Source organism: Dunckerocampus dactyliophorus, chromosome 16 (assembly GCF_027744805.1).
Source record: "Dunckerocampus dactyliophorus isolate RoL2022-P2 chromosome 16, RoL_Ddac_1.1, whole genome shotgun sequence".
In the NCBI taxonomy this organism is placed as follows: Eukaryota; Metazoa; Chordata; class Actinopteri; order Syngnathiformes; family Syngnathidae; genus Dunckerocampus; species Dunckerocampus dactyliophorus.
Genome location: NC_072834.1, coordinates 10905334 through 10921079, shown reverse-complemented (window position 1 = coordinate 10921079; position 15746 = coordinate 10905334). Strand labels below are relative to the sequence as shown.

General features: G+C 41.7%; 1 protein-coding gene across 2 annotated transcripts in view; it reads right to left on the bottom strand.

The window, feature by feature from the left end:
* Positions 1-7982, bottom strand: part of ppp3ca (protein phosphatase 3, catalytic subunit, alpha isozyme) — a 34797-nt gene extending 26815 nt beyond the window's left edge. Inside the window, exons 1-2 of one of the 2 annotated variants that reach the window (XM_054754618.1) lie at positions 7599-7982; positions 2343-2543 (exon numbers count right to left, since the gene is read on the bottom strand). In XM_054754618.1, coding sequence (XP_054610593.1) covers positions 2343-2543; positions 7599-7653 — 256 coding nt within the window. In that variant the 5' untranslated portion in view covers positions 7654-7982. The remainder of the gene's footprint in view (positions 1-2342; positions 2544-7598) is intronic. The other variant, XM_054754617.1, reaches the window with a different exon arrangement.
* Between the last annotated feature and the right edge of the window lie 7764 nt (positions 7983-15746).

Here is a 15746-nt window from a genome sequence, read left to right as displayed (position 1 = left end):
GTGACCATCAATAGGAATAAAGATCATATTGTAACATCGACTCGGACATTGTGAAGCCACCTTGACACTTTTGTCAAGAATTTTGTCCCCACAGTAGACAATTTTGCGGGCCAATGAGCAAATTGGTCGTAAACGAGTGTGAAGTATGTATAAACGGTTCGGGGCTGCACGCATAATCTTCAACGCAACCGATTCGCAAACAATGCGGGCAGTGTCACGTACCTAATAATTGTAGTAGAATGATCAAGCTTTGCATGGCTTCTTCATAGCAACATGCTTGCTGTCCACAGCCCCCAAACAGTTGTGGGAGTTCCATCTGGAACAAAAACTGATCATAATGCCCAAAATGATGTCTCCTAGTCAGCCATTCCCTCACCCACACTGTCTGTGCTTTCCTTTTTCTAATTAGGGTTATGCCTTGTTCTGTCTGTATTCTCTCCTGGTCTTTGGCAAGTAGTAATAGTGCTGAAACTACTAGATAATATAGACACCTTTTCTTTTCTGCAATGAGAACTTCTTCTCTGGAGTTGAACATCTTGTGGCGTCACACGGGACAAAGCGGGACCAAATAATGCCACGATTGCTTCATGGATGCGGGAAGTGGTGGTGACAATGCATACCCATACGAGAACAATGCACGTTGCGCGTACTGTGTCGTACACTAGATGTAAACAGTACTTGACGTAAATAAGTTGTGCGGGAGCATGGCGATTCGTGCCAATGTGCACCATTTTCCGTCACAAATTGCGTGCCTTTGCCTGACGCGTAAATTGTGTAAACAGAACACAAACAGTGTGCAAACTAGCCTTCACACTTTTCAGGCATACTGTACCATCTAAATGACAAGCATTGCCAGAGCAGATTGCGGGACAATGGAGAGGCAAAATTCGTGCAAGTGTCAAGTTGTCGTAAGGATGATGAGGAGACGATCAATCGATCAACAAACTCTTTCTTGCAAAAAACCCCAACAAAATAGGCTATTGTCGGCCGCAACCACGCCAAAACAACATCAGCAAAGATAACTGTCCTGTCCGCATGCAGCCGTCCTCCTCCCACACACACACACACAGAGTCAGGACTCATGTCACTTTCACGGCCTCACAGACAGTCAGAAATCACTAATCTCTTTAACACTACAGTGTCCTTGAGCATGTTAAAGGATCTGTTCCTCTGAAAGCGACAGTAACAAGCAGCAAAAAAAGCATTTTGAAAAAGTAATTCATGGAAAACAACAATTAAACTGAAATAGGCTGTTTATCAGCTGATCAAAAGTTTAAGACCATCGCTTAAAAAATAACAAAAAACTCTCCAAACCAGAACAAAACATTTTCCCAGTAGGACTCAGTAATGAGTAGCTCCACTGTTCTTGTTAATCACTTCAAAAATTCATTTGGGCAAGCTTGATGCCGTTTATTTATTATTGAAGGTGCCGTTTGACGACCCTGCACCACCTGAAGCTCCGGTGTTCGACTGAATGAAAAAGCACCCCATATCATGATGGACACCCTCCACTTTGCCGGGTAGAAAACATCTCAGGTGGGATCTCCTTGTCATGCCAGTAACGTTGGAAGCCATCTGGACTGTCAAGGTTGCATTTTTTCTCATCAGAGAATAAAACTTTTTTCCACCTTTCAATGTCCCATGTTTGATGCTCCCTGGCAAAGTCTAAATGACTTGAATTCGTTTTTTTGTTTTTCAAACCTTTTTCCCACAGATGCCGTCTGACGGTTATTGCGCTGCAGTCGGCACCAGTAAGGGCCTTAATTTGGGTCGAAGACCGCCATGTTTCTTGATGGACAGCCAATCGGATCCTCCGGCTCAGCACAGGTGTGTTTTTTTGGGTCTACCACTTGACTTTTTTGTTCCATAATGTTCAGGATCTTTCAAAAAATATAGAATGACTGTCTTACTGCACCCAACCTCAGCAGCAATGGCACGCTGCGAGAGGCCTTGCTTATGCAGCTCCACAATCCGACCACGTTCAAAAAGAGAGAGCTTCTTAGCTTTAGCCATCAGGAGGGCATGATAGTGTGAATGCCTGACAGAAAATGAACATTTTGAGCAGATTTTGGCTTTTATAGCCTGTGGTCTTAAACTTTTGCTCAGTTGATAAACAACCTATTTCAGTTTAATTGTTGTTTTCAATAAATTACTTTTTCAAAATGCATTTTGTCTCACTTCTCCTTCTTGTTTTTGTATAGTATAGCTCTACTTAAAACCTCATTAAGATCCAAATGTGCAAAATGCAAATTCTAGCAATTTTTCAACTGGTCTTAAGATTTTGATCAGGCGGGTATGTTGACCTCCTTCCTATAGCTATACCTTAGAAATGTCTCAACTACCTGTGACTGGCGCCTCAATGTCCAGTATAGTTTTCTCCTGGCGCAGGATTGCCGCTCCTTCATTGATGATTCTCAACGCCACAGCTTCCTCCACACGGCCCTCCTTGGTGAGGTGGGCCTTCAGGAGATCCACTCGAGGCTTCCCTTCACAGTCGAACACTTCCTTCATGGTAAGACGGTGGCTTAGGGGGAAGGGGACAGCTGTGGAGAGAGCACAAACACAAGTCAAATTGATTGTGGACACTGTTCAAGTGTGATCCAAAAAAGTGAGAAGAGTTGCAAACTTGAAGGAGCTAGATGGATGACTATGAAATCCCATTTGGGAAGCCATGTATTGCCTAAAGGTAACACAGCTGCTGCATCCATCTTGGCTGTATACGTACAACATAGTCTAAAAATATGCACAAGGACAATAAATCCATTTGCAGACTCAAACAGTAAATTATTCAAAAGTACGTCTGACACCATTAATCTCCCACAATAGGCATACGATTTGTTTTCAAACCACAATAATGAACATATTGTTACATTTGGTATGTACTTGTGTCATCAGAATAGCGCATTATAGTCTCTAATAATTGATCTGAGGTGTAAACAATGCGGTGTAATTTCCATTGAATATATTACTCATAAAAGGTGCAAACATAAAGGACTAAGAATCATTGAACAAATGTGTTTGTATTGGTAGCAAATGAACACAACCTGAGCATGTACATGCCCTCAATTCATCCAGCACTCTCCCTGGATTGCAGAAGCCTGTGGCCATTAAAATGCACCAGTCACCGACAGACTGGCTGGGAAACTGTGAAAAAGAGATCATTATTTCTGTGTCAGGAAAGGTTATTTATTAGATGTGGAGCTGATCCCTGTGTGCTGTGATGACAAGCTTTCAGGCTTCGTGTATTGACGTTAATCTATAGATCATCTGGCTTAAGGGAGGGATTCTTTATACACGAGGGCACTGTAAATAATTCAGATTAACGGGAGAAATAAGACAGATGATCGTGAAGTTGCAAATACCTCCGCATGCACACAGCAGTGCACATTTAGACAAGTCAGCAGTAGTGCGCCTGCCAGATTTTAGCCCTGCATAGGCGAGCACGGGCCCTCGGCGTTGCCAAGCAGAGGGAAGAAAAAGGAACGTGTCTCAAAGCTTAAAGTGAACATGATCAACATGCTCTTTAATAATGAATGCTTGGCTAGAGAACTCTCAAAGTCGCTGCTCCCGGGATAATGAGGCGAGCGCCAGCAAGTGTTTTTAATTGGAGGGATGGGGGGGCAGTGTTCACAGAGTGCAGTGTGTATCTGTGATGGCGACGTGCGTTTTGACACATTGGCAGCACACATTCTGCACTGTCAACACACACACACACACAAGTGTTGGAAGTTTGCGATGGGTTGATGTCATCATTGAATGTGGAGTGTTTGGTTAACAGTGCAGTCTTGCTTCAAATGTATCACAGAACTATACGAGAAATGTACGCATGTTAATGGAGAAATGTATAAAATAGCTCAGATGCAAATGGTGTTCAACACCCAAACACACACACACACATAGGCTGATGTACAGTGGAGAGATGAAAGAAGCTGACTCCAGCTCAGCGCCCAAGCAGCAGAGTCAAACTATGAAATACTGTATGTTGCTGGGCAACTGCAGCAGCAGCGGCGGCGGCAGCAGCAAGCAGCAGCTGACTGTTGGAGTCGAGCCAGTGTCGACGCAGAAAACTGCATTTGGCCCTCTCGTAAACACGGAAAATGTACATCGAATATCATCTTGAGGGGTTTCAACAAACTCCACTGTCGCACAATGAAAATGACACGTTTTGCCATTCTATAGTTGAAGATACCATACGGCAGTGTTGTGATGCTAATCAGCAGCCTTGAGTTCAGTCAGGAAATGCTCCATGCTTTCTCAGCTTGGCCTAACAAGGCAGCGTGTGTTTATGGGAGGTCCAACTAACAAAAGCACACATAATACTCTTGGTACCATCACCATACTGTATTTGTACGTGATGCTTACAGGAGGAAGGAAATGTACTCTTGATGTTGCCAAATAAGAGTATTGCTGCATCATAATCATTATCACGATGGGCTCTTAAATTTAGATACCACTAAATTACCATAAATGCTGGATGTAACTCCTATTTAATTACATGTCGAGTTACATACAGTCATGGGATGCACGGTCTTTAAAAGCAAATAACTGTTGCTGTCTCTGTTCTGGGTAAAAAAAAACACTGGTATCAACAACTGTGGCTGTAGGGAACCTCCTAAATCCACAAGATGACAGCAGCGGCATTTGAAGTATCATGAGAGAAACTGCTCCCAAAGTTTTCTTATGACACAGATAGACCACGCTCCAGCTCATGCTTCACCAGAGTTTATTCACAAGAATCTCAATTCACCAGCAAACACTGTGAAAAACTGTAATAAGGGCGTCAAGACACTGGCTGAGCAGTTTGCTTCTCACCGCTATTATAACATTGGATCTGTTGATGCTACGTTGTGCAATATACTTGTTAATAAATGACCATGTGGTGAAAGAGAGCTGTGATTTCCTTTCCGCTTTGTCATGCACTCCCAATCAAGTAAAACAAAAAAAAGGTTATATATAATATAGCATGTTGTTACGTTTTGGAAATAACAGCCTTTCTCCAATTATCACCGGCTTCCAATTAACGCCCCATTCTTTTTCCTGTTTAGGTGCTTGAAAGCCCTGGCTATAATTAGAGCATTTATGGTATGACGGGTGCATGCAGCACTGAAAATTTGTCTTGGATTTTTGATTTGAAGGGACAGTTTTTTTTCTATTTTTGCAATGTGGTTAGCAGGTCTGCTCACTGTATGGTGGTTTTGGGTTTGAATTCTGTCTTCAGTGTGTAGCGTTTGCATGTTTTCCCCGCACTTGCATGGGCTTACTCTGGGTTTCCTCCCACAGTCTAAAGCCATGCTTATTAGCTTAGTTGGAGATTCGATATAAATTTACTATATGTGCCATGTGGTTGACTTGCCTTTCACCTGAAAGCTGGGATAGGCTCCAGCTCACATGTGGCCCTGAATATACATAATATTTACTTAATTTGAATGCAATGCCGGCCATATTGTTGCATAACAACCCACTTGACCTATTTTAATAATTCAACATATAGTATAAAACAGCTCCCTTTATACACACACAGTAGGTGCTCCTATGGACCTCCTCCCTGAGTAACTGCCCTCAATATGCCTCTCGCTTCCACCAAAACACAATGATGACAGTCCCTTTGCCAAACAAACAGCACAGACCAACAGATCATCCGTTTGCATTGCGTTTCTTCTGTCTGTTAGGATGTGTAAGAGAAAGAAGAGACGCTGTGAACTTGTAGTAGTTTCACTTGGCGGGGGATAAAAATAACTCGCTTGTCCTCAGTAGTTAGCTACACGGGCCACATACGACGACTCTGTCTCCACTCATCACAATCATCTGCTTTTATCACCTCAGTGACACAATAGTGGGTTTCTTTGCATCTCCTTTTAGCTGAACTACTTTTTGTCAATGATAATATAAGAATAAGCAAATACTGTATATTGAAAACAGGCAAGGTAGAAGAGATGGGTATTCGTTTAGGTCACCTTATTTCAGTGCAGCCCCACACCACTTCCAAATACAACCACAATAATAAACATATTGTTAAATCGGCACCTCTCTGACACTTCTCTTTGTAAAGACAGAATTTTGGCTACAGCTTGTCTATTCAAATCTTCAGGATGGGGTTCAAACAGGCAACGGAGATCAGCAGTTTGATGCGATAGAAGATGTAATGAGGCGTGCTTCTGTAAAACACCAAATTGAGAGGATTTTACACAGATGAATCATGAGCCAGGAGCGCAAATATAATGATGTGTCAGCAGCAGAGTCACAAAGTGTGCAAGATAGAATTTAGGATGCAGGGCTGACATAGTATTCAGCGGCGACGTCCCATTCCAGCTCAAAATCTCAAAATAATAGTATCAAAATGTTTATCATTGTGATTGGCGGTTGCAATGGTGTAGACCCGCACTGCATCATCCTGAGGGGGTCCTCTATTGTGTATATTTGTTAGCTGATATTGCAAAATGGGAAGTAAATAATAAATATAAATAAATATTAGAAGCAACGCTCAGTATGATGCAGTATGGTTCTACACCTGCCTCAATAAGTGGCAAATGAATACATCAGTGGCACTGTGAATTTGTGTAAGACATTTCTGACATGTATTGGATGTCATCTCGGTTCAATTTGCACATCTATAGATGCGGTGTCCAAAGTGTGGCTGCGGACCCTTGTTTTTTTTATTTTTTATTGGTCCTCAACATGTTCTAAAAAAATGAATTCATTATTAATGACATATATTATCATATTTTACACTAATTTGCTTTGTCACCCATAACAAAGCTAAACTGTTTTGTTTAGATCGCTTACCACATTACTATATGTGGCCCTCAGTGGACGAAGATTGGGCACCCCTGATCTACAGTGATGCCCATGTAGTGGTTGTGATCTAAAATGGGTCTCAAAGTGCAGATCACTCTTTGTACAAGTCTGTAGCCTCAAGTGCAAAAGTTGCCGCTGCTGAGTGAGCTGCACAGTCATTGCTCTAATAACGCTGGTGAATACATTTGTGCACACTGAGCTGGTCCATAGACAAAATGAGCTGGGTTCTAATTGAGTTATGGCACAACTGTGTGAGCGCTTCATAATCTTCCATTGATCATCAGACTTTGTTTCCACGGTGATGCCCTGAGCTAGCATCCCCTCATGCATCTTTTAGGAGTCCTAACATCAACACATATAGAGGACAATATATGTTCAAAATTCCATGCCCTCTCCCTGTCGAAAATCCTGCTGCATCACTGCCCCATCTTCTTGGAGCTCAGCATTTAGCTGTCTCTTCCCTCTCATGCCCCCATCCCCCCCACCCCCCCACCCCCCAGCCAGCGCTAAGACACATTCAAATACTGACAGCTGAGAACAAACATAAAAAATACATGATAACGGTTTTAAAATTTATACCCCCATATCCCCCCTGTGCTGCCTTGTTCTCGTGTAGTTCGTGTGGGCAGCCTGGAAAATAAGATTGTTTGTCAACATAAAAAAGGAACTTGGCCGCGAATGCACCACGGATGCACGACATGGAGGGGGAAAATAGAGGCCACGTTCACGACCATGGCACAAGAAGATGTTATGTAATGTCTAAAGGCAAAATGAATGTGTGTGTGGGGGGGTTAATTACTCACATTTGACCACCCGATCGGCGGCGTTTAGGACGATGTCAGCGTTGGACATCTTCATGGGCAGGTTGCTGCTGTCTTCGAGGCTGGAAAAACGTCCTCTCCTGAACCAGAACCCGCTCAAACAGATCAACTCTCAGGGCTGCTGCTCCAAATGGAGTTGGTGCTGTGGCATCACTCGGATGGTGAGGATGCGTCCCCTCCCCTCCTCTTCTTCTTCTTCTTCCTCCTCCGCCGTGGGTCGGTGCTGCGCCCGGGCAGGACCTGATGCTGCTTCCCAGGCACGGATGGATGATGGTTGCTGGATGCTGGAGGAAGCTGGATGCGGGGCTAAGCTGCTGCTGCTGCTGCTGTGGGGGAGGATACAGGAGAGAGGGAGGGAGATTGAGAGAGAAAGAGATGGAAGGAGGTGGGGTGGAAGGGAACTCCCACGCAAAAATTTTCACGGGACTGCCTGCTTGATGCAGCTTCAAGAAGGGGCTCCCCCCACACACGCGCACAGCACTTTTTGCTATTCTAGATTTTTCTTTTGTACGCAAAAATGTGATAATATGTCATACAAAATCCTGCATACTGTTAGAAATGAAGCATATGGATAAGAACTAAGTAACATCACCTTACTTTGTTTTCAATATCCTCCATAAATCAACAGATGATGAAACATCACGTTGCTCAATGCAATTGAACATAAATTAGGATTCTTAAGATGAAGTGTAATTACCAAAGTGTATTGAGAAATAGAATTAAGAGGTACCACAACATGTATAATCATTAGCCCCACTATTCTAAAATATAAATTAGGTATTAGCTACTGTACATGAATCACGCAAAAAATGGGAAAATGCACGTTCTGTATTTTGTTGACTGTATCTTTAAAACTCTATTTACCCAGCTATAACTCCGCCCCCGTTGCAGTTCCACTTCATGACCGCTAGAGGCTCTTATCCAAAAGGACGACAGTATTTTTCTTTTGCCACCACAAACGAAGACATGTTCATAAACCTGAAGACAATGCTGTACTAAAAAAATACAAATACAATAATACACATACCTGATGATAGTGAAGACTTTGAAGATGGATATGTGCACTATTGAATGAAAAAAAAACAAAATGGGTCAAATCCACAAGTGAATACGTTATAATAGATTTACTTAAAAGCCTGATTTGTCTGTGGTGGTTTCATCTGTGTGTATAAAAAGAACCTAAAAGTGCAAGAGGAGTGACGGGATTTCTCTCAGGCTTTTACTAATCCCCTTGCAATGTTGGTAGAGGGTTAATTGTGAAATTGACACTAGATGGCGCCGTGACTCTTTGTCTCCCTGTGAATACATGAGGCTCGTGTCAGTGTTCGCTACTTGGTGTTCATCATTAAACAACATAATTACCTTTCTCATTAATAAGTGTATTCTTCAGAAGTGTTGAAGTCATCTTAGTCATACTTTTGAGACCTCCAGCTGGCTCCCCTTCTCTTACAATGGGACAGGTTGACTGCAGAGAACCACACAATCCATGTTGTTACTCAGGGGACTTAACATAGCACCATGTCCAATACTCCATCCTGAGTGCATGCGGTGTCCTTGAAGGTGCCAATAAGAGCTCGGACTGATGAAACCAAAGGTAGTGATGAAAGGCGGGTGTGTGTGACCAAGATGGATGATGTCCTCGTGCTTTTGTCATAGTCAGCACTGACACTAAATGAACCCCTTGTGTTTGTACTGTAGTTTAGAAGCAAAAAAGGGCCAACTAATGAAAGACTGGCAAGTCAAATTAGCTACCTAGAATGAAGCTTTTCTGAATGACTGGCAGTCACATTTGTTGGCGCTGTTGTTACTGGCATTGGTGCGCTGGCAATGTGGTAGGAGTTAATGGTGCATTGAGAGGGCCGCCGTCACTGACTCTAAAGCAGGCTGCATGCACAGACAGACTGTCTAGGTTTATACAATTGCGCAGCTGAGTTGAGTCATCAATGATTAACATATATTCATTTTGTTGAATCTAACATATTTTCTCTGGGGTTCTAGGAATTGGATTTATTTGTGGATTTCGGTGCCTGATTACAAGTAGTCTCTAAATTAATAACTAGTTTTAATGGTCTTAGCCTTTGGATTACTGCATGATGTATGTGATGCGTTGTTAGCGAACAGGCTAATGGGAATTGCTTACTTGTTTGTTGTTATTACGCGTACTGCAGATATTCCACATGTATTTTTGGATGCAAGGGGATGTTTTTCATAAAAAAAAACATTTTATGGACATTTGTTAAAATGGCAGCAGTGTTTTTGGAGGCTACAATGCGAACATTTGAAAATAGGCCTCAAATGAGGTTGGAAATACATTGAACACATTGAATTGAATGACAATGTTTTTCAATGCTACAGACAGTAGCATGAAACAGCGATCATGTGCAATAATCCATGTATGATACATTGCAGTGGGCGTGTCCAAACGCTTTCCATGCAAAATGTTTAAAAAAAAACAACAAAGATTTGGGGGCCATTTTGATATTATAATTTTTTTTAAAAAGGCCTCGGTGCTCACGGCGTCAACAAGTGACGTGTGGCTGTTTTTTCCACCGGAGTTGAACAGCTGTCGCCAAGCAGAAGCTGTAGTTATTCTACATTTTATCGAAGTTACTTAAGATTTGTCAGATCAAAACACGTAGATGTTCGGACTTTTCTGCACCCTTATTCATCAAGCGGTTCTATTTACGCTTGTTATGTTTGGCTGAGCACACTTTACAAGCACCAGTGATCACCTGTTCCATTTCATAACACACTTCACACATAGAAGCGATCCGTGTTGACAGTTTAGCGACATGGTCACTATATTTAACGAGTAGGGTTGTGCATTAAAAGTGAAAGTCAAAAATTGTTTATTGCTTGAAGTATTCGCCGAAAGCACCTCCGATTATACATAAGTATCACCATGTAATGGTGGGCTGAAAGCTGCATAAACCCCTCCACAATGCAACCCAACCCCTGGAGTGACAGAGCCAATAAGGCAGAGAATGGACACACCCTCCTTCACCTGGCATCACCTTGCCTTCCTGGCGAAACTAAGACAGTCTGGCTCACCAAACACACTTGAGTGTGGTGAGTGTGGTGCAGGGGCCAACGGTGGAACATGGTCCATCGCAGAAGTAAAATAAACAAAAACCCAGCAAAAGTAGAAAAATAAAGCAAAAAGGCATAATGTAACTAGAAAATGCTAAAATGTGGATACTAATAACTAATATGACAGACAGTACAAATTGCCTGAGAGAAAATACATGTCACAAAGAGGAGAAGCGGTATAGAAAATGGATGGATGGATATATGATCATAAGTGTTTTTTTGGTCTTAAAAAATGTTGACAATAATATTGTTATTGTAATTAATTTGTGGAACAATAAACATTTCAAAAAGCACCTGCATTGTTTTGTGTTTTGCATTGTTGTTCGGTTAAATAAAAAACTTAGTTTATCCCGTCATACTTTTCATTGTACTTTGCTTAAAATTACTGTTAAATTCTTTCTCGTTTTTCTTCTTGTGGACCCAATCTTGTGCGTTGTCTCGTGAGTTGGGAGTCTCGTGACACCCCTAACTATTAGTGTTATTAATTTTTACATTTCAACTTGTTCTCATTACATTATACCGTTTTTCTTCTTTTTTTTGACATTTAGTTTTGTTATTTAACTGTATTTCTTACAGTGTGCCACCGGACTAATACACAAGTAGCGGGCTGTAATGCCCCCCAGCCCGCGCTTTGGGCACCCTTGCATTCGCCTACAATGTTCACAATCCTAGTCAAAATTTCAAAGACACTTTTGCATTCTATTGAGTAAATAAGGGTTGTTTTTGCTCCCGTATTTCATGAGCTGAACTTAAAGCTTGAAACTTTTTCTATGTACACAAAAGACCCATTTTCTCTCAAATACTTATCACAAATATGTCTAAATCTGTGTTAGTGAGCGTTTCTCCTTTGCTGATATGATCCATCCACCTCACAGGTGTGGCATATCAAGACGCTGATGAGACAGCATGAGTATTGCACAGGTATGCCTTAGACAAACAAAAGGAGGCTCCAAAATGTGCAGTTTTATCGCGGAGCACAATGTCACAGATGTGGCAAGTGTTGGGGGAAGCGTACAATAGGTATGCTGACTGCAGGAATGTCCACCAGGGCTCTTGCCTGTGACTTGAATGTTCATTTCTCTACTGTGAGCCATCTCTGAAGGTGTTTCAGAGAATTTAGCAGTACATCCAACGGGCCTCACAATACACCATCGGTAACCACACCATCCCAGGACCTCCACTTCCAGCATTTTCACCTCCCAGATTATCTAAGACCAGCCACCTGGACAGCAGCTGTAACAATCGGTTTGCATAACCAAAGCATTTCTGCACAAACTGTCAGAAACCATCTTCGGGAAGCTCATCTGATTGCTCGTTGTCCTTACCAGGGTCTCAACCTGACTGCAATTTCTTGTCGTAACCAACTTGAGGGGGCAAATGCTCACATGCATGTCGTCTGGCACTATGGAGAGGTGTTTTGTCTGATCCCGGTTTTCACTCTGCATGGCAGATGTCAGACAGCGTGTATGTCGTCGTGTGAGTGAGCGTTTTGCCGATGTCAACATTGTGGATGGAGTGGCCCATGGTGGTTTGGTGGAGTTGTGGTATGGACAGGCGTACTGTATGTTAAGGACAACAAACACGGGTGCATTTTACCGATGGCATTTTCATCCTGTCATTTGATCCTGATGCCCATTATTGTGCCATTCATCCTTGACCATTACTTCATGTGGTAGCATGATAATGCACAGATCCATGTTGCAAGGATCTGTACACAATTCCTGAAAGCTGAAAACATGCCAGTTCTTGTATGGTCAGCATACTCACCTGCACCTATCCAGCAACTTTGCACAGCCACTGAAGATAAATGGACCAGCAACCACCATCAACAACCTGATCAATTCTATGTATTGCATTACCCGAGGAAACCAGATACTGCTCAGCCCCCCCAAAAAACCATGCCCCAGGCCACCAAAACTGCACATTTTGAAATGACTTTTAATTGTGGCCAGCCTAAAGCACATCTTTCTAAGGTTCAGAAATAGGCCTTTTTATGTACATATAGTTGAGTTCAGTTCATTAAAGATGGGAGCAAAAACCAAAGTGTTGCATTTATATTTTTGTTGAGTATATGTAAATGTGAGGAAAACGTGTAAAAATAATTGTCTTGCATATTCCAATACTGATATTTGATACGGTTATATTGTAGTATAAGAGATACAATGCATCACAATGGTCCTTATTTTACTCCTAGTCTCAGTGTTTCTGAAAATAGTGTTACCGTTCCTGTTTAAAGGCAAAAAAAATTAGTCTGTAAAAATGGCAAGTATGTGAATGCATGTTAAGTGGTCAATATAGGATGTGTGAGTGTGCCACAATCAAAACAATGGTGGACCACAGTGCTGTGATGAGATGACTACTGTATTGGGATTTAGTGATTGGACTACTGCATTACTATTGCATCCAGTGCAGTTGCATTACTTTGCAAAGTCTTCATTCACATAACAAAATAAAGCAGTTGGTGCAATGGCCATCTATTGGCCTGGTGTGAATTTTACAGGCTTTTCAGTTGTTTAAACAGGTTGGTGAAAACATGGGCAGACAATGTGCTTTTTTGTAAAAATACCCCTAAATGTACTTCTTATTATATTGCCTTTATTTTTGATAGAATATCTCTTTCATCCCTTGACTAAATGGGGACCTGTGTATAATTTCAAAGTGCCCGAGGGTCAAAGGCAAAGGAATGTAGGCGGGTCAGAGGTTATGAATGTTGGAGGGTTAGAGGTCAAGAAATGACGGGAACTTGTTTGTGTTGCAACAATGAAAAGCTGATAGAAATGTTGTAGAATCAAACAGCAAGACAAAACAAGAAGCTAGTGTCTAAAAAAAAAAAACCCTAACAGTTTAAAAAGGGCTGACAACATTCCCTGCTCCCTTCATCCTTTCTGGACCTCCTTTTGGGCTGCCGTCAGGGGCTTTCCTACGGCGCCGGTCATGTGTGCAGCTGGGGATGGAGGCCACGCAACAGTGATCTTGCATTTCCCGGCTCAGGAAAGTACCGTGCCTCGCTGCGCACAACCAAAACAACAAAGAGCCGAGTGTGGCTGCAGCCCGCGGTGGTTCACTGCACCCACCACAACACGTCCAAGAGTCATGGCTAGCTGCTCATACCTGTCTATCCACGCATGACTCTCCTTCTTGCCTGCTGCCTTAACGATGTCATATTCCTCTTTTCCACAGCAGGGATAGGGGAGTCAAAAGAAAGGACACATACTAGAAATTGCATTTGGACGCAACGAGATGAAAGAATGAAAGAAAAAGTTTAGCATCGTCAAAAATAATACTTGTTTAGTCATTCATTGAGTTTACTGTGTTCTCAACATGCGGTGCTACTATGTTATACAAACATAATCTCAACCAAGTTTGGTCACAGAGTTGTAATATTCTTATATTTGTAATATTATATTTCCAGTGAAGTATGACGATGGATTAAAGGTCTCCTGTTATGCAAAATTGACTTTTTAATACTGTTATAAATGAATGTCTGTACCTAGAGCTTGTTTATGACCACCAAATGTAATAAAAATCTATCATCTCCCTCACTTGTTTGCTCCACTTTTGAGAGAAGAGGACCTCAAATGGTTGGATTTAAAACTTGGGGTTATATGGCGTCATAAATGGAAAAAAAGGACATGCTACTGCCTCTGACCTGGTCTTAGCTAGATGACCCCCACCCCATATGCACGGCCAGCTTTGCAAAAATATAGGCTACACATGTTAAAATCACTGCCAACTATGTGTCAGTAAGCTACAGAGATGTATGTTTGATCATATTGTTTTTCTTCGGGGAATAAACTAACATAGCATGTTGTTGTTATAAAAATAGGCCTGTAATGTTAGTACTGTAGCTCACCTAGCTATGTTAGTGTTGCTAATGTTTGTGTCCTCCTGTCCCACGCCTTAATGTTATATTGCTGTATGTGATATATGGCATCTATTACATCAGACAAGTGCAGAGTTACAGTGTATACTGTATGTAAAAAGTGGATGAAGTGCAGTAGAAATGTCATAGAATAGTTGACTATTCCACTGTTCGATTCAGAGGAGTCTGATTGGACTAGCAATCTTGCCGTTGAATCATATTAAAATGCCACGTGGTCAAGATTGTAGCATTCTGACTACCTGGGGTGTGGCTACAGCTAAATTGAAAATGATGTGTGTGTTTCACAGAAGACTTATACTTACCACGCATTAATAAAATCACCTGCTTCTGTGGAACAATCCAAAGGAGCTGAGGTGCGCACGAGCTTTGAACGCTATCAGAATGGCGACTAAGAATTCATTCAAAGTGTGGAAGTACGGTATTTTGAAAAGATGACTCCAGATAGTGGAGTACAACTTGTGTCAGCAGCTTCTTACATATCACGCGACAACAACCAACATCATTTAATCATCACTGAATATCATTTAAAACAGAGATTATGGTCCTAACTGAGAGATTTGGCAAGTTGTTGTTTTTCAATCCTATGTTGTTCCTATTCGATGTGAATTTTTCTCATGTGTGCCGACAGCGATTGTGTTCCAGTTTTGTTTGTCTTGCTTTCAGTGTCACTAAATAAATAAAGGTACTGTTGTTGCACACCTACCATGTTTATTCGTTTATCTGAGTGTTTTAGGCTGTTTCTTTGAGGTCGAAAAAGTCGAAAATGAGATTTGTCGGGATCTACATTAGTTCTGTTCTTAAAAAAAAACATTGAAATATTAGTCAACTATGGACAAAATCTAATGAATCCGATTTGACTATGAAAATCCTTAGTCAAAGTGCATAATAGGCTTCTTGGGTGACAGGCTGGACAGGCACAGGTCATTAGCATAAAAGCTACAGACACACAAAACAGCGCATTCCCAGTAGGACTTACTAAAAGCGCTTTTTAATTGTCTAAATTCCAGCATCAAGGCTAGATTTTGGGCAACACACTATTGTGGAACCTCTGAGACTTATTTAAAATGGTATAATAAAATAGCCTAACACCGCATTTAATCATATCAGTATGTTTACAGACGAGGTGGATTAAAAATACGAGGCATTAAAATGTTATT